This window comes from Malus domestica, chromosome 17 (genome assembly GCF_042453785.1).
Source record: "Malus domestica chromosome 17, GDT2T_hap1".
Taxonomy (NCBI): Eukaryota; Viridiplantae; Streptophyta; class Magnoliopsida; order Rosales; family Rosaceae; genus Malus; species Malus domestica.
In genome coordinates, this window is record NC_091677.1 from 7,979,095 (window position 1) to 8,004,929 (window position 25,835).

At 37.4% G+C, this 25,835-nt stretch overlaps 3 protein-coding genes across 3 annotated transcripts; 1 reads left to right on the top strand and 2 right to left on the bottom strand.

Moving 5' to 3' along the window:
• Window positions 1-426: 426 nt before the first annotated feature.
• LOC103404811 (glutamate receptor 3.7-like) lies at window positions 427-5,398 on the bottom strand. The gene is made up of 6 exons (XM_008343777.4): window positions 4,718-5,398; window positions 2,569-3,914; window positions 2,068-2,345; window positions 1,845-1,876; window positions 1,174-1,580; window positions 427-1,016 (listed from the first exon to the last, which is right to left on the bottom strand). The coding sequence occupies exons 1-6, from the start codon at window positions 4,971-4,973 to the stop codon at window positions 597-599; spliced, it is 2,739 nt and encodes a 912-aa protein (XP_008341999.3). The 5' UTR covers window positions 4,974-5,398; the 3' UTR covers window positions 427-596.
• A 673-nt stretch (window positions 5,399-6,071) lies between these two features.
• LOC103404812 (large ribosomal subunit protein uL6c-like) lies at window positions 6,072-8,333 on the top strand. The gene is made up of 3 exons (XM_008343778.4): window positions 6,072-6,204; window positions 7,144-7,446; window positions 7,876-8,333. The coding sequence occupies exons 1-3, from the start codon at window positions 6,167-6,169 to the stop codon at window positions 8,210-8,212; spliced, it is 678 nt and encodes a 225-aa protein (XP_008342000.3). The 5' UTR covers window positions 6,072-6,166; the 3' UTR covers window positions 8,213-8,333.
• A 6,366-nt stretch (window positions 8,334-14,699) lies between these two features.
• Window positions 14,700-20,545, bottom strand: LOC103425938 (protein DETOXIFICATION 40-like). Its single transcript, XM_008364035.4, has 7 exons — window positions 20,142-20,545; window positions 18,998-19,629; window positions 16,165-16,221; window positions 15,592-15,830; window positions 15,388-15,506; window positions 15,104-15,190; window positions 14,700-14,877 (listed from the first exon to the last, which is right to left on the bottom strand). The coding sequence occupies exons 1-7, from the start codon at window positions 20,481-20,483 to the stop codon at window positions 14,833-14,835; spliced, it is 1,521 nt and encodes a 506-aa protein (XP_008362257.3). The 5' UTR covers window positions 20,484-20,545; the 3' UTR covers window positions 14,700-14,832.
• Between the last annotated feature and the right edge of the window lie 5,290 nt (window positions 20,546-25,835).

Below are 25,835 nucleotides of genomic sequence, written 5' to 3' on the forward strand. Positions count from 1 at the left end.
TACAATGGAAACCCATCTCTCTTAACAATTTTTCTGACAAAACCTAATGGAAAATTTCAAAATTGCCAGCAAAATCCATAATCCAAGATAATTTTATAACTAATTAAAAAATACGCTCATGAGGTTTTGCAGTTGTGAACAAAAATGCCTTGAATTATTAACGCTTTACTACTTCAGTGGGTCGTACCCAGTGCACAAGGCTCCCGCTTTACGCAGGGTCTGGGAGAGGTGAATGTCGGCTAGCCTTACCTCCATTTATGGAGAGGCTGCTCCCAAGTCTCGAACCCAAGACCTACCGCTCATGGGCGAAGGCACTTGCCATCGAACCAAGTGCGACCTCAGTGGGTAAAGTGAAAAAATAAAAGCATTGTGTCCCATTTTGTAAGCGACGTCAAGACTCGGTATATTTTGTAATTAACTCAAATGTTAAGAGAAGTATTTCTCAATGAAGCAATAGGGGAAGAAAGTGATATATACAGTAAATGCTCAAAAACTGATAAAATCAAATAAAATTACTCTGTAGTCTCTGTTAACTATCAGAATTCTCAACTTAAACCAACATAAGTAAGCTTGTTCTTTCATGATCTAGACATTTATCAGCTAACCTGACCTTGAGTACTGTCACCCTGAGCAAACATTTTTTTGATAGCTTCTTCCTTCTCGTCAATGAAGTCAACAAAGTTGACCAGGACCTGAGACCATCGAGAACTCCATGAGCTTGAGGATAAAGAAGATGACAGCAGGTTTGCGTGCTGTTTCTTGTAGCGCACAAATTGGTGAACTGCTCTTAGCAGAAAGATTATAAGCGCAGCGAGAGTGACGCTGCCACATAATAGGTATAGACCCCAGAAGCTGATCAAGTAGAGTTGGTTAGACTCATCAGAGTCCAGATTCTTATTAAGACAGCCCGTCTTGCAGAACCATTTCTCGTGAATCTTCTGAAGTGCTCCATTCTCCGAAAGTTTCAAGATTGCAGTGGACATGTCAATAGCAAGGGGAGAATCTCTTGGAAAAGCCTAATTCATATAGTGAATAAAGATAAGAAAAAGGCCATAACACAATATTCAGTGACCAAAACTTACAGACAATAATCATTTTAGAATTCAGATGTTTGATTAAGTGTGCAACAACATCAGAAACGTAATATCTAATGTGAAAGACAAAGGTACTTACAAACCCCCATCCGCTCCTCGTAAATGGTTGCCCAATAATTCCGAAATCAGTTTGACTTGAAAGAAATAATTCAACATAAGTAAGCTCATCTATAATAGCTGCCACCCCTCCATCATCCGGTCCTTTCCGCAGTGCATTTTCATACTCTTCTGGGGAGCCTAGTGGAACAAGTCTTGACCTAGGAATGTAGAGGCCATCAGTCAGATAGCCATAAGCAAATGACCCTACTTGGTACCCTATAGGCCAATTGCTTGCAATCAAACTATCAATTCCAGTGATGGGTGACGAAAGCTGCTGAACTGTAAGGATTGAAGTCAAGCTTGCAGTATAGCTTGATGTGATCACCATCAATAGGAAAAGCCATACCACCATCACCATCCGCCCAAGCGGGCTCACGGTATCTTCTTCTGTGATTGATAAGAATGTAAATACTTTACTATTTGAAGGGATGGTAGAACAGGAGTAGTACAGGCTAATTTTCTTTGTTCTTTCAATAAGAATACATAAACTCATGAGGAAATGATTACATACTGTTAAACTATTTATAAACAATATGCAACTGGAAAAGTACGTAGTAATCTAAAAGATGTGAACTTTAGGAAGAACATGCTAACTTTTGGGATTCATTTTACTAAGAAATACTAGATTGCAGATTCGAAAAGTTTGCTTACGGTTTTTCTTAAAAAGTGTTGAGAAGCTGAACCTGCAATATGAAAGGGTTAATTGATGTCAGAACCTAGTCTCCTGTGAATGTAAGTGGATCTTTAAGTGTAACATGATCGGTTAAGTTAAAGGTACATAATAATAATCATTTGCAGTAATGATAAAGTACTCAAGGTATTAATTTTCAAAAAGAATTGTAAAGGACTCCATTTACAAATACAGAAAACTTACAGAAACATTGTAACGATCTGCCTCTTAGGGGGACCCCGAAAATCTTTGTTGACTCGATGCTCAAGAATCCACATTACCACAGCAATTATCACAAAGAAAGATGCAGTGACACACCACATCTCCAATGAAAATGGTTTGAGAAAAACCCAAGCATTTGACTTCGAATTGTCAATAGGAGCCACTATCACTAGCCCGGTCGTAGCATAGGGCTGAGAAAAATCCACCATCACTGTACGGTTTTTCACAATTGCAATGTCCCCAACAGCTGCATCAAACACCTGGTGCAAAATTTCAATTAGAAGATGAGATAGATACTGCGGTCATGCCATCATCTATTTAAAGTTTTCGGTACTTGACATTAGATTCTTCTGAGCTATCTGCATGTTTTGACTCATATTCACATCATGTTTCCATGCATTGGCAGGTAATATCACCCCAAAAACCAGTCACATTTTAAGTGTTTTTTCGACTCCAAATCAAAACTGTGTAAAGTTTACTTACCTTTTCTGCAACCATCTTCACAAGCTCATTATAACTGGGATTGGACTGACCATCACCAAAAGGTTCAAATCTGTGAGGAACATCATATGGGATTAACTTCCGTGCTTCATTGAACACATCAATACAGTATCCTTCGATTTTATGGCTGTTGTTCAGTTCTGTAACAAATTCAACAAAGCTCACTCTTTTTGGAACTCCAATTCTCAACGGTTTTTCATTATCTGCAATCTCCCAACCGCGTGGTCTTTCTGTATTTCCACCTGGCCACGTGATATTGCCAAGCTTCTGATCCAGTGGAGAATAGCTACTTCTTCTCCTTTTATGAGTTTCTGGGGGAGAAACTGATAAACCTGAATAATTAGTCCAAAACCCAACCGTATGAATTGTCATCTGATCAATATTAATGATATCATAAGTCCCAATAGCACGGCTTCTTTCATGATCAAATTCAATGTGACCAGTTAAACCACTCATTTTTGTCTCCAATAGCTTCTCACGAAGAAGAGATCCACCATCAAAGACTTTAAGCTTGCCTAGCTGAATTTGAGATGGTTTCATGACATGTAATTTATCAATGACAGAGAATGAGATATTTCTGTATTCATTTATATAATTTTCAATCGATTGTGCAACAGCCCAAACTGTGTCATAAGCATAAAGTCCATAGACATTTAACTCGGATATTGCTAAACCGTCTTGCTGCATTTTTTTCCACCTAGTCATAAATGCACGCTTTTGCCTTGACTCTGGGATATGCTTACGAAGAGTAACTACACCTTGAAGGACAGCGAGTGAAGTACGATTCATTGGAGCGAATGAATCTACTGTAGAAGAAAGCCAATCTGTTGCAAACCACACATAATTGCTTGTCATCATATGAAGTTCTTTGGCGACAGTAAAGATTCTCAACCTGGGATCAGGATCCACATGAACAATATAGACACGAGGGCCAAGCAATTTGGATTTATTGAGCAAATCAGCAATGTCACTTAGATTAAAATCAACAGGCAACGCCAACTTATAAGAAATCCTTGACATTATTTTGTCAAGTTCATCATGTAAAGAAGATATTGCATTCCTCCCATAATCATCATCCACAAAGACAGCAATAACCTCCTTCCACCCATAAAAATTAATTAAACCAGCCATAGCAGCCATTTGGTGAGCATCGCTTTGTGTGGTTCGGAGAAAGAATGGGAATTGGAGAGCAGAGAGAGTAGGATCAGTGGCAGCATATGAGATAAGAGGTACTTGGAGACCATTAGCAATTTCAGAGATCATATGAGCTATTGAAGAGGACTGTGGTCCAATTATGGCTACTATACTTTTGTCAAGCACCTGAAAAGCTGCTCCCAAAAAATGAGCCATTAAGAAAAGTGGGTTAGATAGTTTGCAACTCTGAGCAAAGTTCAATATCCAACATCCCAAGCGAGGATAAGAAGCGCAGCATGTGGAGATATTAAAAGGGAATTAACTTTACAATGAGACGTAGTGCCATTGAAAATGAATATGAAAGACATGGAATGAGCTAATGAAGGGCTAATAATAGTGAAAGAAATCTACAACTAGTCAGAGCAGAGGTGTGGAAATTAGCGATTGATTGCACATGTGTTTTGGAACTTCAAACCTGCAACAAAGGAGAGAGGTTTCCATATAATATGGAGTCCTAGCAACCTGAGAATATCCTATAAATCGTCTTACGACTCACTAGCTATGTCGCTCGGACACTCCGAAACCCCAAAGTGTGTGTCGGACACCCTGACAGGCTGACACGCCTCGGACACGGTTTGGACACAGGAACCCCAGACTCAATTAAGTGGTACTACAAGAACACTAGCAATGAACTACTCAAGCACTACAAAACTACTACTAAAACACTTCAAGGACACTAAACAAACGATTTTCGAATGACACCTTTCAAGGAATCATTTGAAAGTTCTGACAAATGTATTGCATCTAGTTGTTTTCGAATACCTCTATCTAATTTTTGTTGTACATTCCTAACAAATTTGAAAGTCCCTAGTCCGAAAGCACCATAAAGTTGCTAAAACTCAAAGTTGACCCAAGAAAAGAACAACCACAACAGCTCTAAACTGTAACAAGTAATGATAGTCATCTACAAAAATAAGAATACAGATCATTTAAGTACCTTCAACGGATCCCAAGAACACACTAGAATTTGCATCCTCCATATGCAACTTCAGCTCCGTCCCACTGAGTATTCTTGAATCTGCATTAATATCAGATAGAGCAGCTTCCATGGCTGTCTTTGCAACTCTACCAATAACCGAGTTGAATGTAAAAATTGCTCCAACATTCACCACTGAAGGCCTCTGGCAGTAAAAACAGCCAGTGAGGAAAACCCATATCAGAAATTGCAGTGGCAAAACTACAGCAACCCTCATTTTTTTCCCCCACTGCAGTAACTCCTCACAGTAAAATCTCAAACTTTTCTAAAACCCATGTCCCGAAAGCTCCGTATAGTCAATAAAAATGGCATTCAAGGCATGAAAACACATGGCATATTCAGCAAACTTTGGATAAAGATTAAAAAGGAAAGCTTTATCGCTTGATCAGTGGACTACCCAGTTGAGAGAACTCGTTGATGAACTGAAAAACCATAGAAAGTTGGTAAATTTCACCTACAAACTACTGATTCCCAGAGAAATTTCAGTTCAACTTCACAGAAGTGAAAATTTACACGTCCACTGCTGAAGGAAGGAGGAGTTTGTGGTCGCTGAATAATTGAGTTTGGATGTGCGTCAGACGGTGAGCATAATTTTCTACCTTTATGAAAAACAAGAATCGCACAATGTAATAAAAGTATATTAAGGTCCACTTGCAACGTCTTTTCCTTTATTTTCTAAGAAAAGTATAGAAAGGTTTGGACTTTTTAGTCATTTTGCCAATGTATGAAATTGTCTAGAAAATATTGAGGGTTAAGGTTTTGGTGTACAACCTCTAAAGGGTATTGTATTTGAAAGAGGCCTTTAGAGAAGTGGATTTCCCTTTTTTTTCATTTTAAAAAATGGAATTTAGCTGTGGGAAGATTCACACGTCATCGAACTTTAACGACCTAAATTGTTTATTTTTCAAATTGGACCACATAGATCATCCTTACAAAATATTTGCCAAATCGAAAATATTAGAGACATCTAATTGTGTTCAAAGAAATTGATGAAGATTTTGTTATAAGAAAACATTAAAATTTCACCGTGCAATTAAATAAACAAATGATTTCGAATTGAATTAAATTTTTGCAAGGATTATATAATGAATAGAGACTTTCAAAATAAACTGTTTATATGTTAAATTTGATGTTGAGTGGATCTCACAACTAATCCATTTTTTTTAATAAAATGGGGATCCCTTCGCATGAAATGCCGTGTATTTGAAAAAGTTTTAATCTTTTGGGCTCTTACATGGACCTTACGAGTTGGGCTTGGGAGAACCCAAGTTGAAAGGGTAGTTTTGTCATTGTAGCAAGCGGGTGGGATGTGGGAACTGGATAACAAAAGATCCGTCCGTTTCTCTTCATCGTGCAGAGAAGCAGAGGACAAAAAGGTTAGCAGCTGATGCTCTCAAGCTCTTGAAAACAATGGCTTCCTCACTCACTTCCTCACCTTTCCAAACCAGGTAACTTCGCAATTTAGTTTTAATTTTTACTGTTCTGCTCACTAATTCAAGCATTTGCTTTCTGTTCCTTCCCTTTTGGGGTCAAAATTACTGGTAATGATTTGTAAAGTTTGAATCTTTCTGACAATTTGAAGCATTTTTCAAGAAGATTAAATTATGGGTTGTGAGCATTTCGGATTTGATTATTTCCGGTTAGTTTATTCTATTAAATAGAAAACTGTTTTAAGCATGTAGAATTTAATCTGGAGGTAGAAGACAGTAGCCTGTAACCTTACCTTAATTTCACATTTCAATTGCTGCCGTTTCGATTTCATGGCCAGCCACTCCCCCACCATACCCACACGTCGAAAGGTAGGAAAATTAAAATGCAATTAACAAATCCAATGCAAACATGGAGCAAGAGAAGCAGAGAATACCATTGTGGGGAGTGAATATAATTTTTATGTGGTTTTAATGCTCAAGGCTCCATATTTTAGTGCTTTTGCCTCAGCTGAGGCCAGTGGTGGTATCTCAGGTCTCCAATTTGGGGAAAGGTCTGAACTTGAACCGGATTCAACATAAGAAATTAATGTTAGACTGCGTTGTTATGTTTTTGAAGTTTCCTTTACATTGTTCTCGGGTTTCAAATTTTGGAAAATGTCCAAACTTGAACTGTATTCGTGAATTTTTCTGAAACCCAGTGGAACTTAAGAAACTAATGATTAGTTTGTGTTCTTATGTTTTGAAGCTTCCGTTCCTTTGTTCCCCAGTGTTTGGAAAAGGTCGAAACTTTTATGAATTTCAGAAACCCAATGGAACATAAGAAATTACTTTTTGCACTTTCCATTACATTGACTAGCTAGTATCGGACTGTTTTTTACCTGAGTTCTTAATGGTAAATTCATGAATTAGGGTGGTTTATTTCTGATTTGGTGAACTGCGTTTTCTGCCATTTTTCAGCAATTTGCGGTCGGCTTTCTTGGGCGAGAGAAAGGGATTCACTGTTTGTAGTGTACCTCGTGTTGGGTTTTTGAAGAAGACGATAGAGTGCAAGGAATCACGAATTGGAAAGCAGCCAATTGAAGTGCCATCCAATGTGACAATCACATTGGAAGGTCAGGCTTTGGCAGTAAAGGGACCATTGGGGCAGCTTTCACTAACTTACCCGCGAGAAGTGCTCGTTCAGAAGGAGGATTCTGGGACTCTAAGGGTCAGAAAGGCAGTAGAGACTAGAAGGGCAAATCAGATGCACGGGCTGTTCAGGTACATTTCTTTCATCCTTCAGCCATCTATTTTGAGTAAAAAATCAGTCTTCTCATCTTCATGGTTTGTTCCTTCAATTATGGTTTTCTGGTGATCTCTTGGAGTCCAAGTATCATGTTGTTTCTTATGAAGGAAAAGCTATAACATTGGTATTTAAAGTGTATGTTTCTTATAAGTATGGTCGTTGCATTCAATTCGATACAAGTTATTTGATGTTTCAAAAGCTTATATGTACAATCTAAATTTTGGTGCTTGGCCAAGTAAGCAGGGCACATGCAAGTTGCGCTTTAGATTTACGAAAAGTTAGGGACTCTCGTCCTACTGACCCTTTACATGCCTCTTCGAATAATTTACTTAAATGAGATTTACGAAAAGTTTTATAGTCTCTTTCTACTATCCCTTATGTGCTTCTTTGAATAATTTCCTTAGGACACTTACGGACAACATGGTGGTAGGAGTGTCAAAAGGATTTGAGAAGAGGCTGCAACTGGTAGGTGTCGGTTATCGAGCTACTTTAGAAGGAAAGATCTTGGTACTAAGTCTTGGGTTCTCCCATCCAGTTAGGATGGATATTCCTGATGGCATACAAGTGAAGGTTGAAGAAAACACCAGAATCGTTGTTAGCGGATATGACAAGAGTGCTATCGGTCAGTTTGCTGCTTCGATCAGGAAATGGAGACCCCCGGAACCATACAAAGGTAAGGGTGTCAAATATGCTGATGAAATCATAAGAAGGAAGGAGGGAAAAGCAGGGAAGAAGAAGTAATAGCCTTTAGATTGTTTCATTATTTTTGTATCTTCACATTCGTGCTTGTCAAATATGTGTCAGAATTATCGAATGAACTGACATTACCGTAAGCAATTCATCGCTGGTTGATGTTGTTTCATTTTTTTCCCCCAAGGTAGATGCTGGAAAGTTAGACCTCGCAAACAGGTCATGTTGGACATATCCCGATTTCTTAACAGATCGACACAAACCTTTTCCCCCGTTAAGAATTATAAATATAATAATAATTTATTTATTTTAATTAAAAATCTAGATAAAATGCATTGTACCAAATAAGTTCATTACGTAACCATATTACATGATAAAATTTTAGAAGAAGCTTACCAAATTATATAGTTGATAGCTTAGAAAATAAAACAAAATACAATGATATTGTTTCTTATCCCAAACATGGCCCTTTTTGACTGCTCTACCAGTTAATGCTCAACCCGAACATTGAATCTATGTTGTGTGTTCATGTCGTTGCATGAGGTTGTGCATGATTTTGTCATGTCTTAACGGAAAGCTACTATAAATTAAGGGGTAGTGCTGGGAGATCAATTTTTAAACTAAATTTACAAATCAAATGATGTAGTTGTAGATGATTAGATTATTAATTTGTTGAAAAGTGAATTGCTTACTAATTTCTTGTTAGTAAATGATTTACTTATTAGATTTCTCTTTTGTCCTTTTGTATAACTGTTTTCTGTTGTGATAACTTGAGCTCATATGCCAAGTGTAGGGTCTTAGATCAGTTATTCATTTCGATGGCTCACATGCCTTGCAACTGCCATGTGTCATAATCACAAGGGCTTATGTATTTGAATGGTTATGATGACTGATGTAAGAGAAGCATGTATATGAATGAAATGCATTATTCTGCAAGGGTTAGAATGTTGCAGTTGTGATTATTCTCTTTCTCTCTCTAGCTATTTCTTCTCTATTCTTCTTGCTTCATTCGAAATCCAAGTATTCATCAATGGAATACTATCCAAATCTCAACATGGTATCGCGAGCCTAGGTTCTATTTGGAATCAAGGCGTCGAGTATGTGAGTGATGTGCTTGAAAATCCAACGTGAAAATTTTAGCTCAGTTCATCGATTCAGTTCTCAAATGGCTAGGTAGAGCGGTGGTGATCTCCGGGCTCCAATATTCAATGGTGACATCTATGAATTTTGGAAGATCCGAATGAGAACCATTTTAAAATCTCATGGAATCTGGGATTTAGTTGAAAATGGACTTGAAATCTCATAATCGAAGGGTAAGAAGGTTGAAGATGAAGGCTCATCGGGTTCAAAGAAAACTTCTCTGAGTGATAAGCTAATGAAGGATGCTAAAGCACTAGTTTCATTCAATGAGCTGTTTCAGAGGATATTTTTCCCAGAATCTCAAATGAAAAGACTTTAAATGGTGCTTGGGATATTATGCACCAAGAATTTCATAGCGATAAATAAGTGAGATCCATCAAATTACAGGGTCTACGCAGTGATTTTGAGTACACAAGGATGAAGGATGATGAAACCTTGTCTGTGTATCTCACTCGTCTTCTCGAGTTGGTGAATCTGATGAAAGGCTTCGGTGAAGATTTACACAGAAAGCGATTGGTTCATAAATTGCTCATAAGCCTGACTAAAGAATTTGATCTTGTTGTGATTGAACAAACTAAGGATATTGAAGCCATTGAAGTGCAATAAGTTATTGCTGCTTTGAGAGGATTTACACATCACCTTCATAAACATGCTGAGGGTTCTATTGAGAGAGCATTCGCTAGTATGAATGTGAATCCAAAGGGAGCTCAATCTAGTTCTTCTTTTGGCAACTTTAAACCAAAGAAGAATTGGAAATCAAAGGGCAAGAAATGGGATCCAAAACCCCAATATGCTGCAAATCAAGGTGTCAAATATGATTAATAAGGAAAATCTAATATGTCTAAAAGGAAATGCAAGCACTGTGATAAGCTACACTATGGTGAGTGCTAGTTTAAAGGGAAGCCAAAGTGCCATGGATGCAATCGATTTGGTCATCTTATCAAAGACTGTGATCAACCAAACAAGGCCAGAAAGCTTGCAAGCTTTGCAAATCAGGTATCAAAATCTGCAACCATGTTTTATGCCTGCCATTTTGTTACTATTGGGAGAAATATGAACATATGGTATGTAGACAGTGCATGTACTAATCACATAATCTCTCATGAGTAATTGCTTATTGATGTTGATAAGACTGTGAAGTGTAAACTTAAAATGGGTTATAAAGATTTAGTACAATCAATATGCAATGGTACTCTAGTTATAGAAATGAAAGGTGTGACTAGGTATATCAAAGAGGTTATGATTGTACCTGGATTATATGAGAATTTATTGAGTGTAGGGCATATGGTAGAACGTGGATATTGGCTTGTGTTTGGTGATTTCATGGTTGATATTTATGGAGAGAGACAGATGGAAGATTTGATTGCAAATGTCCCAATGAAAGGAAACAGATGTTTTCCCCTAAGTCTTAAATAGGTCAATCCCAACATGGCTAATAAAGCAACTATTGAAGAGTCATCTTGGATGTGGCATAGAAGATTTGGACATCTAAACTACATCAGTTTAATGCTCCTTCAAGACAAAGATATGGTGTGGGGTTTACCTAGACTATAAGTCTTTGAGCATGTTTACTTTGGATATGCTACAGGGAAGGGTCACATGGAACCGTTTGACAAGGGAAAGACTTAGAAAGCATCACAGCCTCTAGAACTTATCCATTCTGATATTTGTGGTTCAATACAGATCACCACTCTTGGGGGCAACAAATTCTTCCTTACATCTATCGATGATCACATTAGAATGTGTTGGGTGTTTTTCTTGCAACACAAGTCACAAGTTTTCTGCATTTTCAAAAGGTTTAAATCCATGGCTGAGTTGTAGAGTGGCTACCAAATTAAGAAGCTCATATGTGATAGGGGTGAGGAATATACATCCCTAGAGTTTTCTAAGTTTTGTGAAGCTATGAGACTAGAAAGGTAGTTAACAGTTGCCTATTATCCACAACAAAATGGGGTTGTAGAGAGAAAAAAATAGGACCGTGATTGAAATGGCTAGGACTATGATGTATGATAAAAAATCCCTTGAAGTTCTGGGCTGAAGCTGTGACCACAACTGTGTACTTGCAAAATCGATGTCCAACGAGTGCTTTGAACAACATAACTCCATTTGAGGCTTTTAGTGGAAGAAAGTCAGGTGTTAAACACTTGAGGATATTTGGTTCTTTATGTTACATTCACATTCCTTCATAGAAAAAGCATTGGAGGAAACAAGTGAGAATGAAATATTTGTTAGATATGGTAGTTGTGAAAAGGGATATAGGGTTTTCAACTTGAGAACTCAGAAGGTTGAGCTATCAAGAAGTGTAATATTCGATGAGAAAGCAATGTGGGACTGAGAAACTAATGAGGTAGTGCAATTCTTTATTCCTTGGAATGCTGAAGAAATCATAAGCATAACTGAGCTTGATTGAGTCAAGTAATTCAACTCAGTTGATGCAATCTCCTTTGAGATCTCATACATCTAGTGATCTACATACACCTCAGAAAGCTAGTTCTCTTGGTTCTCCAGTTTCAACTTCAAAACCTTATAATCAAACTCCACTGAAATAGAAGAGCTTGAATGATGTGTATGCTCAATGCAAGATGAGTATCATTGAACCTGAAGATTTTAGTGAAGCAGTCAAAGATGAAGCTTGGAAAAAGGCTATGACTAAAGAAATGTTGATGATAGAAAAAAAAAATTCTACTTGGGAGTTAGTTAACAGGCCAAGCAACAAACCTATTATAGGAGTAAAGTGGATCTACAAAACAAAGATGAATTGGGAACACAAAGCACGTACACACAGAAACCAGAGGTTGATTTCAATGAAACATTTGCCCAGTGGCAAGGTTATATACCATTAGGACACTAATTGCACTTGCTGCACATAAAGGTTGGAGATTGTGGCAATTGGATGTTAAATCAGTTTTTCTGAATGGTGTTCTTGAGGATGAGGTATATGTGGACCAACCTGATGGTTTTGTGATTGAGAAGGCTGAAGACAAAGTGTATAGGCTAGAAAGGCTCTCTATGGCCTAAAACAGACACCAAGGGCCTGGTATGGTGAAACTGATACATATTTAATTCATTGTGGCTTTCATAGAAGCTCAAGTGAAGTAACTTTATATGTGAGAACCAAAGAAGGTGTTGGTACTCTAATTGTGTCAATCTATGTAGATGACATAGTATACACAGGGAGCAGTGATGAAATGATGAATGAATTCAAGTTTGAGATGATGAGCAAATATGAGATGTCAGATTTGGGATTACTTCACCATTTTCTTGGAATGGGGATAACTCAAACTGAAGGGAGCATATTTATACACCAAAAAAAATAAATGCTTTGACTCTCTTAGACAAATTTAGGCTCAAAGACTGCAAGCCAGTGAGCACTCCATTGGTTGCAACTGACAAACTAAGAAGAGATGATGACAGTGAATCCGCAGATGAGAATTTATACAGAAAAATTGTTGGGAATTTGCTATATTTGACAGCAACCATACCAGATATTTTGTTCTTTGCTAGTTTGCTTGCACGGTTCATGCATAAGCCATCCAATAAGCATTATGGAGCTGTTAAAGGAGTCTTAAGGTATATCTAAGGGGCAATTGACTTTGGAATTGAGTATGTGATTCGAAAGTCTGCTCTATTGATTGGTTACTGTGATAATGACTAGAGTGAATCTAAGGATGATATGAAAAGTACCTCAGAGTATGCATTTTAATTGGAAGTGGGGCATTCTCATGGGCCTCAGTTAAACAGCACAGTGTGGTACTTTCAACTGCAAAAGCTGAGTATGTCAGTGCAGCTGAAGCAAACACACATATGCCATTAGCTTAGATTTGTGCTTGAAGACTTTGGAGAAGAGCAAGCTACTGCAACTAGGGGTGGGCGTGGTGCGGTTTTGTGCAGTTTCGAATGAAACCACAACCGAAACCGAAACATTTTGCGGTGCGGTTTTGAAGCCAAAACCGAAATGAAACCAAACCGTTCGGTTTGGTGCGGTGCGGTTTCAAACGGTTTCGGTTTGGTTTTTGAGAAAAAAATGTATAATTTAAAATATACACCTATTTATGCATAAGATGGTCTTAGTTTCCTCGTATATTAATTAATGAATATGCAGTAAAATTGCAGCAAAACTACATAAAAAACACCAGCAAAAACTGCACAAAACTGCATAAAATTGCACCAAAAAATAATGCAGCAAAACTGCATAAAAAACAGCACCAAAACAGCACCAAAAACTGCACCAAAACAGCCCCAAAACTGCACCAAAAAACTGCACAAAACAGAACCAAAAATCTGCACCAAAAGTGCAGCTAACTTGTACCAAACTTGTACCAAAACTGCAACAAATGACAACTACTAAAATTGAGACAACATCCAATGCATCAAAGGATTTAAACTTTAAATCCTTATGCATCACATCTACTAAAATTGAACTTGATCACCAATCACAATACTTTACAACCCCAATTGAAAGGTTAAGTTTGCCTTAATACAAACCTATAAGTTATAACCTAGTTGAAAAGTTGAAAATATAAGTTATATAACATTTATTTATTATATGGTGCGGTTTTGGTTTCGGTGCGGTTTTGAAAACCCAAAACCGAAACCAAACCGTTTTGTGTGCCGCGGTTCGATTTTGAAACCGAAACCGTTTCAAAACCGCAAAACCAAACCGTTTGGTGCGGTTTGATTCGATTCGTGTTTCGATTTCGGTTTTCGGTTCCAAGTGCCCACCCCTAACTGCAACTCCTCTATTATGTGATAACACATATGCTATAGCTATGTCTAAGAACCCTGTGTTTCACCAAGGAACCAAACACATTGGCAGAAAGTTTCACTTCATTAAGGATGCAATTCAAGAAGGTGTGATCAATTTGGTTTACTGCAAGAGTGAAGAACATATTGCTGATATTTTCACAAAGGCTGTTCCCAAAGATAGGTTCAACTACCTGAGAAGTCTACTTGGTGTGAAATCAGTTAGCAATTTCGAAGGGAGTGTTGAAAAGTAAATTGCTTACTAATTTCTTGTTAGTAAATGATTTACTTATTAGATGTATAACTGTTTTATGTTGTGATAGCTTGAGCTCATATGCTAAGTGTAGGGTCTTAGATCAGTTATTCATTTCAATGGCTCACATGCCTTGTAACTGCCATGTGTCATAATCACAGGGGCTTATGTAATGACTGATGTAAGAGAAGCATGTATATGAATGAAATGCATCATTCTGCAAGGGTTAGAATGTTGCAGTTGTGATTATTCTCTTTCTCTCTCTAGCTATTTCTTCTCTATTCTTCTTGCTTCATTTGAAGGGTGTTTGTTTCTTATTGGTGACACATCATTTAATTTGTAACTTTTAGTTTAAAAATTTGGTCTTCCTAGCATTTTCTTAAATTAAGTAGCCGTGAAAGGTAAAATCATGGAAGATAATAATAATGATTAAATTGTTATGCGATACATGTTTTTATGTATCATTAATCAAATCATAATCGACCCCAAGATGAATGTTCCTTCTTTCATATATGTTTTCTCACTACTTCAGAGACTAGTTCACATCCCACTTATTCAACCTTTTCTTTGCCTCTTCCACCTGCAATTCAATTAAAAAAATCAAATTTATAACTTTTATCTATTAAGCGACGCCCCTTCTACTCGACACCGTCAAATCAGTAAGACGATTATATCAAATTTTTAAGAAGATCACTTGTAATATTAATAACTCATGCAAGATAAACCTCTAAAAATTATAAAAAATAATAATAAAAAAAAGAAAAAAAAAAGAAAAAAAGAAGAAGACTGGTATTCAAATTTGATACCTCTTTGTTCCAATCAGTCCGAATGGTGACCCACAGTAGGATGAGTGTTTGCATCAATGTGCCCCACACCATTCCTAACCATATTCCCTAAAAATTATCACACGTAATTGTTACTGTCATCATCATTTGTATCATACATTCACGATCACATTAGTGTATAACATAGTACGATAATTAATGTAAATAAACACCCGTATCATGTGATTAGATTAGCTTAGTGACGAGAACACGAAAATATACAATCCCGTCCGAGATTTTTCAGTTTGATGTTAGTTTTTTTTTACCTTAGCGCCGAGCTTGAAGTAAAACCCTAGAAGCGCACCAAAAGGTACTCCAACCACGTAATAACATCCTACATTCACATACGCAACAAAAGCCTGCCATCCACACCCAACAGCAACACCTGAATTCAAGCAGTGACATTCATTAGCATATATTTCATTTAGTAAGCGTAAAGTTCATAGATTGATGCTCCAATTTATATTTACCGGACAAGACTGGCTGGACTCCATTAAGGAGGAGGGTGAGGGCGAGAAGCGGGCAGAGATCAGATACAGCAGCAGCCACGGCTTCACCTTCGGTGAAGGCGTAGCTCAACTTATGACGCAGTAAAAGAACAACTATGGCTGCGAAGACTGAGATAATGAAAGAGACTGTAGTCACCACCACAACTGAAAATGCTGTAGACTTTGGATGTCCAGCTCCAAGCTCATTACTCACTCTCACACTGCTTGCAGTAAATCATGAAAAGCAAAAAGTAAGTTTTAATAATACTATGTTCTCTACCTAAAAAAGTTATGTTACCTATCCATATATGTACAGGACCCTTCGTAAGAGGAGTTCAAATCCACCACAGTTGGAGCGGAATTTATATCGACAATCATATCCTAACTGTATTGGTCATCAATATCGTTCATAGTACTGATACTTCCGATAATTGATTGTACAGTTGTTGATATAATTTCAATTTGGTTATCAATACGAATTCTGCTCTAGCTACTGTGAAACGGGATCCCTTTCAGAAGGGACATGTATGTAATATGCATGGGCATGATCCTGACCTTGCCGCTGCATTTAACCCAACTGAGATCATGAAGACCCATCCATTGATTGTCATGCTGCAATTGATAAAAAAAACCCTGATGTCAAACTTAATTAGAGGCACACAAAATTAGGTATCTACGCAGAGTTGGTGGTTGGTTCTGATAAACTAGCACATCAATTATTAACCACCTTCGATGCGGTAGCTCGGAGAGAGCGTGACATGACGATTGCAATTGTAAGGAATTATTGTTTTGTTGTCCCACGCTTGATGCTCTTAAATAGAAGAGGGAGTGGAACATTAAATAAAATGTCCTACAGAGAAAATAAATCCCCTCTCCAAGGTATATGACTCTAGCCTCTATGGAACTGGATTTAACCTACTCTCAGTCGTGTCATGACCCACCACCAAATCAGACCAGGTATACAAAATGACTCTAGGTGATTGGATTCAACCTAGTCTCATACGTCATGGCCAAGCAGGACACATTCCTAAGTCTTCTAATTTCTTACTCAACTATATTTACAGGTAAATAAACATGTCATAGTTCGCCCATCAAACAAAACCATGTATACAAATGAAACGAATTCAACCTAGTCTCAATCATCTTTTAACTTGCTCATGAAATCAGACTGTATCCTTCATGTGATGTCTAGATTGATGGTTAGACACATTTTAGGGCTAGTGGTCCAAAAAATTGGCTAAAAGTAAAAGACCTGAGAAAACAAAGAATAAAGACATAAAATCGGGTTGTATACACCGCCTTCATGTGATGGCGAGATTGATGGTTAGACACATTTCATGTACTATATCCATTACGTATAGTATGTATGATTTAGACCCACATACATATGCTTGGCTGACAACTTTCCATTTTTGTGCACCATGAAAGAACTTATTAGGAAAGAGACAAAACACAATTTGGGTAATATGCATAAAGGACAAGAATATTTATCGTATAATAACAAGTGCCACCTGGGTATGAAATTAGACTGAGGCCCCCAAATAAAGTTTCTACCCAATTCGTTCACATCTTCTATCTAGCCAGCGATTACTATTGTCCAAAAGGTGGCTGCCCACAAATTTGCAAATTCAATCCAAAATGTAAGCTAGGTCTTTCTACCCACATATGTACAAATTCTAACCAAAATGTAAGGCTAGATGTCAACACTTAAGCATAAGCACGCCATCCAATCCTAATTGCAATATAGATAGACAAAACGATACTACTAGGGCCGCTCGTATATAGACGTGTACCCAATAATAGACGTATCAATCTCAATAAATCTTGTAATGAATTTACAGTCATCAATCAATCACGTGATCACACAAAAAGAAAATAATTAATTCATGTTGGTTGCGCTTTAATGCACATGAATGAAATAAATATGAATATTAGATCTTACTAATTTTTCTTTATTTTATATCAATAATTGTCATCCACTAATTTTAATTCGAGATACCTAACAAAGTAAAAATTAAAAGACACTAGATCAAAATAATCATCGAGAACATGTGACCCAAAGTCTTGACCTCATGAATCACACTGATCATGATTGTAGATTGTTAGTTAAAAAAACAATAAAAAAATAAATTTTGCACACTTTTTAACTTTTTACACTCCCTCGTTTATTTTTTAGTTTTAAATTAAATATAAAAAATAATTTATAGACACAACTAAATAAAAATGTAGAAAATAAAATAAATGTGTTGTGTGCAGTGTGCATACCTCATCTTCTGTTTTTCTATTATCTATTTGAAAATATCAATGCATATATATTAAGGGGTGTGCTTTCCATACACTCCATTTTACTTTTCACACACTCCTTCATAATTTATGTCTGTTGATTTTCTTCAATTCATCTGATCCGACTGTCGAAAATTAAAAAGATATGTAAGAAGTAAAATAGGATGTGTGGATATCACACCCCTATATTAATTGGCATCCAGACATTTCGTTGGGCCGCCTGTTTGCCGTGTTTAATTATCAACAAAAAACAAAACAATATACTTTGTCCCTTTAAAGTTTTTCTTGTGGTCAGTGTAAATAATTAGCTATATCAAGGTTCGGAAAAGGATTCTTTCCGGATCATTTTTGTGAGGATTTAGATGATTAATCACTCATGTTCGTTCATTGTATCATATTTTGTTAGGTATTATTTATATTCAATTTTAAAATTTAAATTTAAAATAATTTTTGACCGTACGATATACGGTTAACGAACATAATTGATTAATCTTCCGGATCCTCACAAAGAAGATCCAGAGATGATCATTTTCCTCACGGTCCGACCAATCGTCAGTAGTGACTTATAAAAGAAAACTAACGAAAAGTTCAAAAAAACTTCTCTTTTAACGAAAAGCCCCTTTTAAAGGTAAAGTGAATAGTGCTAGTTAAAGGTAAAAATGTGATTTTTTGTTAAAAGTGAACAGTACCGGAAGTGTTTTGTTAAAACTCATTTTTTGTAAAGTGGCGATTGAGATGGGTAAATGACGTGATCCAAATCTTGCGACTCACGGGTTTAAGGACACAAAGATCATAAAGATTTGAAGTTAATCTCAGTCCGGACCTGGATTATCTGCCCTCACCTATCTCATACCCTTCTCATTCCCTCTTATTTCTGTGATCACGGTTAAACCACGTCAACATTTTATATTAAGTTTTTTTTTTTAAAATAATAAGACAAAAAGCAATAAGAATATAAAATGTTGATATGGTTTAAACGTAACCACATAAATAAAAAATGATGAAAAGGGTATGAGATTGAGAAGGCAGATAATTCAGGTCCTCTCAATCCATAATAAAATCACTTTTTCGACAAAAAGTAAAAGCACTTTTAACTACGGCTTACCAGATAGAGAGAGAGTCAAGGGCCAACTCAGGGTTTTCCAGCAACCCAGCAAGCAAAACAAGAATCTGAAAGTACCACGTCTCAAGGCAAAGCATGACAGCAGATGCCACAGACAACTTGAAAAAACTATACAATCCGCTAAAGGCTTGCCACGAAAACCCTGTCCACGTGTGCTTACACCTGTCACTCTTCACAATGTACACGAACTGTGCCACCACAGTGATCCACCACGATAAACTCAGCACCAGCGACGCACCCAGCAAACCCAGCCCTAGTGTGTACACAGCAACCCAGCTGAGCACAATGTGAATAACTAGGGTTCCAGTCGATATGTAAGCACTTGGGGCTACTATGCTTTGCGCTTGCATGAACTTTTGGATCGGGAAGTTGACAACGTAGGCAAAGATCTGAGGGATCAGTCCGTACACGTAAACTGCAGCTGAAGAAGCAATGCTTGGAGATTCGCCGAGTAAAAGTAAGATGGGTTCGGAGAAGATGTAAATAATGGTGAGAAGTACACCAGGGAAAAATAGGAGGACTGTTGACCTTTGCAGGTATATGCCCAACATTTCGTACTTTTGGGCACCATATGCTTGTCCACATAGGGTTTCCACTGCGCTTCCCATACCTAACTGTTCGGTAAAAGAACAAAAAGTAAGACAGATGTCGGAATTAAGGCCAACTCATTAGATTTACTTGTATGTTGATAAAGAAATTGATGCGAACTCTTAAATTTTTCAAATTAAACGTAGAAGATGGATTAGTCGAAAGGAAACTTATCTCTTCAGTTTCCTTCCTGAGCATTTCCCAGTTCAACTTTAGATAAAACTTGAAAGTTGGACATATGTTTCTTCGGATCTAGGGAGTTATTTGACCCAAGATACCAAAAGAGACATGTTAACATTTGTTTCTTCCTGCTACGTATATTTAACGTAGTGATTTATTCAAGTATATTTAACGTAGTGATTTATTCAATCTAAGATACCAAACGAGGACTAAGAGTATTCAGCAAAATTTATCAAAATTTATTCACTAATTTTGTTTTCTGAAAAAAGAGATGCAAATACGCTATGATCACTAAACTTATTTATCAAATTTTGATTGCCAAATGATGTGACATTCTGTTAATAATTCCGTTACATACCAAAAGACCATAGGCGAACATTTGGATGCCATTGTTCCCGAGGGAGGAGGCGGCGAGCTCGAGATTACCAAGGTGGCCGGAAAAAATTTGGGTGGACATGGACATGACATAGTTGATCACGTACACGATGATGGCGGGGGCGGCGAGGATGACGAGGAGCTTGGACTCGATCCAAAGGGCGGGTTTGAGCCGCTGAGAAAACGGCTTGTCGGTGTCGGATAGTACTTGTTCGAGCTCGCGGCTCGCGTCCTCATCGTGAGAATGTTTTGAGGATTGGGTAGAGGTTGGCGGAAGGGGATGGTAGGATTCCAGCAGAGGATGCTGGAGCTCATTATTTGCCATTTGTGGAGTTTTTTGTGGAGTCTTCTAGGTGTGTGGGAAGAGTGGGGAGGCAAATATAAAGTAGGAATAAGGAAGAGATATAAATGAGGGTTATGGGGTACGTGACAAATGAGATGGGTGAGATCTGGACAAGGGAGCCAACGTGGTGGAAGTTGCAAGTTTTGATTTGTGAGCCAAAAACATTCAAAACATATGTAGAGAGGCGTGGAACACATGGCTTGGGATCGAACAAAAAAATTTAACGTGGTAATAATGTAATAAAACAAAAGATAAATGATTTTTCTGCATTCATGTTCTACCATGGCACACTCTCGGTTTATTTATAGAAAGTGATATGTATTTGTTTTTCTTTTCTTTCTCTACACATCACTATTATTTATTGTTCCTTAATTCTATTCAGACTTATCAAAATCACTTTCTAGTTTTGTTCCTTAACTCTTCTTTTCATTCGATTCAAATACCAAAATTAAACATGAGTGACATGAAAAAGAAAAAATGTGTGAAAGTTATATTCCTAACATGCACAAATTGGATTATTTATATACTTGATAAACTTTTCTTCTATTTCTTAAGTTTGAAAGCTTACTATTCAGCGTTCAAACAAATATGAGTTCGACTAGTTGATCAGATTTGGACCCTTTCTCTTTAATCACTATGGGATAAATATTCGACCTATATTATTTAAAAGCTTAGTACAAAATTGTATTTTTAATATTCAGCTTTTAAGCAAATATGAATTAGACCAATGAGTCAGAATCGAATTCCCTCCTTAATGAGTATGGGGGTGAAAGTTCGACCTTTAATACAAAATTGTATCTTGTTAACAACATTCAATTCATATGCCCATGTGTTGGAAACCAAGTTCAACATGGTATAGTAGGTGTTCATACTTCATATATTGTTTTCTGTATTTGTATTTTAATGTCTCACAATTTGGACTTTCTAAAGTGTGAAGGCAAAGAACAAAGTTGCTCTTTTGCATTTCCAGCTACCTAGGGGTCTTCCATAATGAATAACTACACGCAAAAAACCAAAGAGAAAGTGTTCCTTTCTTCTTCCTTTTTTGGCGAGTTTCTTCCTACTTCTCACCAATAATTTGGGGATGTGGAAAATACTTGCTGACCAAAACAAAACGTGCCTAGATCATTGGAAATGACTTATAAAAGGAATATTGTAGAATATGGTAGTGATTCCGTTTCATGTAAGTTTCTTCCTTCTATCAGGAATTGACCATATCTTTAACTCATGGATGTCAAGTTCACATCAGATCACATGCGCAATGGAGGTGGGTAAAAGCTATTATTATATAATTGTAAAAGAAGCAGAAAATCTCTGGTATTTGTAGTCGAGCTTCAAGTAATAATCTCTAGAACCACCAATGAGGAAAGTAAGGAAGGAGTAGAATTCTCTCCCCTCCTAATTTCTTTCCCATTCCCTTCTCTTCTATTTAAACGGTTACGATTAAGCCATGTCAACATCTTGTTCAACATCAAGCAGAAACGTGTATTGTGACAAGAGGAAGTCTTGCAAGTAACACTAGGGCCTATTCTATGAGTTCGTTTGGAAGTAGTAAAATTGTTTTTGAAACCAAATCGTTAGTAAAAATGCAAGTGAATCTTGAAAAAAGCACTTGAAGTTCTTCCTTCTTGCAAGAAGCACATAACTGGTGCTACTTCCAAAAAACACTTTCACCAAAAGCTCTTTCGGTCATTTTAAGAGTACTTATTGTTGATGCAAATTTCTGCTGTTTCTTCATTTGACGAAAATGCACCTGCAAAATAATAACACCTAAGATTAAGACCAAAAGTCTCACGTGCCCACGATGAATGAGGGGCTTTGGTAGAAAAATCTCTGATGCCGAAGTTAGAATTCTAAAAAGAATGTGTTTAGGAGTTTGTGGATAGCAAAAATCCTCCTGAATTTTGGAGATAAAGTGGGTATTTATAGGAGAGAAGAAGGAAGTGGGCCGGCCCTCTAGGTTTAGGTGACACACCCGAAGGAGGGCATGCTGGCCGTCACGTGAGAGTGACGTAACCATTTGCACAGTACGGAAGCTTTAATTATACAATTTAATATTTGAGGATTATTGGAACTTACGGATTGGGAATCCGAGTTACGGATCTTCCGGAATTGGAATTGTAAGTCCATAATATAAAATGTTAACCGTCACTTAGTTTTGGAAATTGACGGAGATCCGACCGTTGGATGGTAATGAAATTTTAGGATGTTGTCCTAGAGGTATAATGTGGACCTCTGGAAGTTATGGATTTAAAATCTGAGTGGCAGATCTTCCGGATCGATCAACGTAGTGACGTATTTTATATAAGTTATATATTCTATCGATATGAATTCTGAGCCTGGATTTGATTACTATTCTAGGCGGCGATCGTCATGACGCCTTGATGTGTGGTGCTAGGGAGTTGTTGGACGAACTCCAGGTGAGTGGGCAGTTTTGTTTTCCGTATATATATATACTTGACGTTTCCCAGAAATTGAATTGAAATGAAAATATGTTTAAAATGAAATGCATATGAGTTATGTGGAAAAACGGGAAGTGAAATACCATGCATAGAATTGATATGAAATGTATACAGAAATGTGAGTTGAAATGCCATGCATGAATTAATATATGATGCATATGTATGAATTGGTGCGGTGGACGCACAGGTAAGAATTGATATATGATGCATATGTATGAAATGGTGCGGTGGACGCACAGGTGAGTATTTATTTCTGTTATGATGATGTTGATGTATATTGAGCTCAAATCCTGCACCATAGTTTAGTGCTTATAGTATTCACCGCATCGCACGCTCGCCTTGGATCCAAGTAGATGCTAGTCGTACAGTCCACGCGGAGTGGGTACGACAGGCCAGTCGCGAGAGTGTTAGTGAGATTCCGACTGGTGGGTGACCTTAGATTATGTGCACAGATGATTTATGAGAAGCACTAGAGCGTAACTTGTGTGCAGAAGGCCGGACGGGTCACAGAGGTGACTCCGGCAGAGTGAGAGTGATAGATTTTGAGCTCTAGGTTCAACCGTACAGGCTATTAGAGGGCCTCCGGTTGATTACTTTCTTGCACCTGATATGATTATTGTTGATGCATCTATACTTAACTGTTGAATTAGACATGGCATGACATGATTGATAAAGAAAAAAATGTTGAGTTAATGAATTGAAGTATTGAGAATATATATGTATATTTATATTTTACATTTCTGGGAAAGTATACAGGTTTTACGGAGAGGGGTTACAACGTTTTGAGAAATGTTTGGATTTGGAAAAGAATTGTTTTACTGACCCACTCAATTTTGGTTTTGCGCCCCTACAGGTTCAGGAATCACAAAGGTGTGGTGACTACGAGGAATTCGACGGTGTTCTGACAGATTGGACAAAATTAGGACTCACCTTCGGGTATATCAAATATTAAATTGTATAATTAAAGCTTCCGTACTGTGCAAATGGTTACGTCACTCTCACGTGACGGCCAGCATGCCCTCCTTCGGGACGGGGTGTGTCAGTTGGTATCAGAGCATGGTTGCAATCTTGGACATTTTGAGAAGTTCTAGTGAATTCTGTCAGAACTACACTGCCTCGTAGCAAGCCACTTAGTTAGAGGAACTTAGTCTCCCTGATTTAGCGGGTTAGGGGAAACTATTACTATGGTGATTCAGTATATTATCAAAATGGACATTTTAAGATGGGTAATGAGTTGAACTTGAATCACCTTATGAAATGATGAACCTGAGGGAACGAAGTGACGGTTTAACCGTTTGGAAAAGATGTTTCGGAATATGCAAGTTAAAGGAAATTTCCTTCTGACAGGGGGTCGAGACGACTACCTGGTTTTGGGTATGAATTTGTATCCTGGTGGAAACAGGAGTGTCACCGGAGGAATAGCCGATTTAAAATTGTTTAAGGACTTGTTTAAGGAAAAGTTTATCCCTCCGGCATTTATCGATGGTAGTAAACAAGAGTTTACAAATATGAGACAAGGAAGGTGATGATCGAGGGATATTATAGAAAGTTTTCAGACTTGCCTCGTTCCATCCAGATATGGTTGTTATTGGTGGAGGTGTTATGTTGTTTTAAGCTGGGTGGCAAAAAGGGAAGTGGTATTTTGGGTGACCACTATCCATTATACTTCTTACCAAGAGTATACAAGATGTTGTTGAGCCTTGAGGACTCTGAGAATGTGATCAGCTAGAGTGAAGAAGAATAAGAAATGAATGGGAATCAAAAGAAGACGATAAAGTTAATGATTCGTCATATCAAGGATATAGAAAGATTCAGAGCTTCGAAAGAAGTGAAGCTAGAGTTAATTCTTCCAGCTGAGGTTTTAATGTCGCTGGTCAGAATAAAAGTGATGGATATACTGGTAATCCCAGATATTTGAGACAAGGTGTCTCGAGTAAAGGAAATGTACCTTGTGCAGCCGGTACAAAATTAACACTTTGGGAAATGTGAAATTAATGAATGTGTTTATGTGAACAGAGGGGACACAGAATTGTGAATCGTCCCTAGAATCAGTTGTACTCAACAATTTTCCATGATATCATAGTGTTGATTCAGCAGAGTTATGGATTTAGTAGTTTGGTCGGATTGACCGTGAGTACAGAGAGATTTGATGAGTTATATGTTCAGCCGTACAGACCATGAGAAGTGGATTCGGTTGACACATGAGAAATTGGTGAGTTATAGGCTCGGCCGTACCGACCACGCGGAGTGGATCCGGCCGACGTATTATTGAGATAAGAGTTGAATCAGCCGTATTGGTCATTCTAGTTGACTTCGGCTGATATATTTCTTATTATGTATATTATTACCTAGAGAGTAGTAAATAAATGTAGTTGAGACGAGTGTATGTATTTTGCATTGAGTAACAAAATAGTAATGTTATATCTTTGAGAGTGGTTGCCTACTTATCGAGATAACGATGATTTATCAGTATTGCGGGCTGCAGACCGTAATATTAATAACTCATTCGTGGATTCGTTAAGCAAGCAAACCGGTAGATTATTTTATGTTAGTGTTGTACTTATTTAGAATGTTCAGTAATAATAAAGTATGTATTGTGTCGGTTAAATTATTTCCACTAGATTGGTTGGTTATAATTGTGACTAGATGGATTGTTACGGGAAACCAGTCACTTTCCATCGATCTGGATGATCAGAGGTTACCTTAATGAGTGGGCATGCAAAGTGAAGTGAGTTCAGCCATTATTTATGTTGTGAAAGCAAAGAGATTGTTTTGAAAGGCTGTCAAAAATACTTAGCTCATGTGGTGCTAAATGATGTTGTTTGGAGTAGTGTGAATAATGTCGAAAGGGTTAGACTTTTCTTGATGTCTT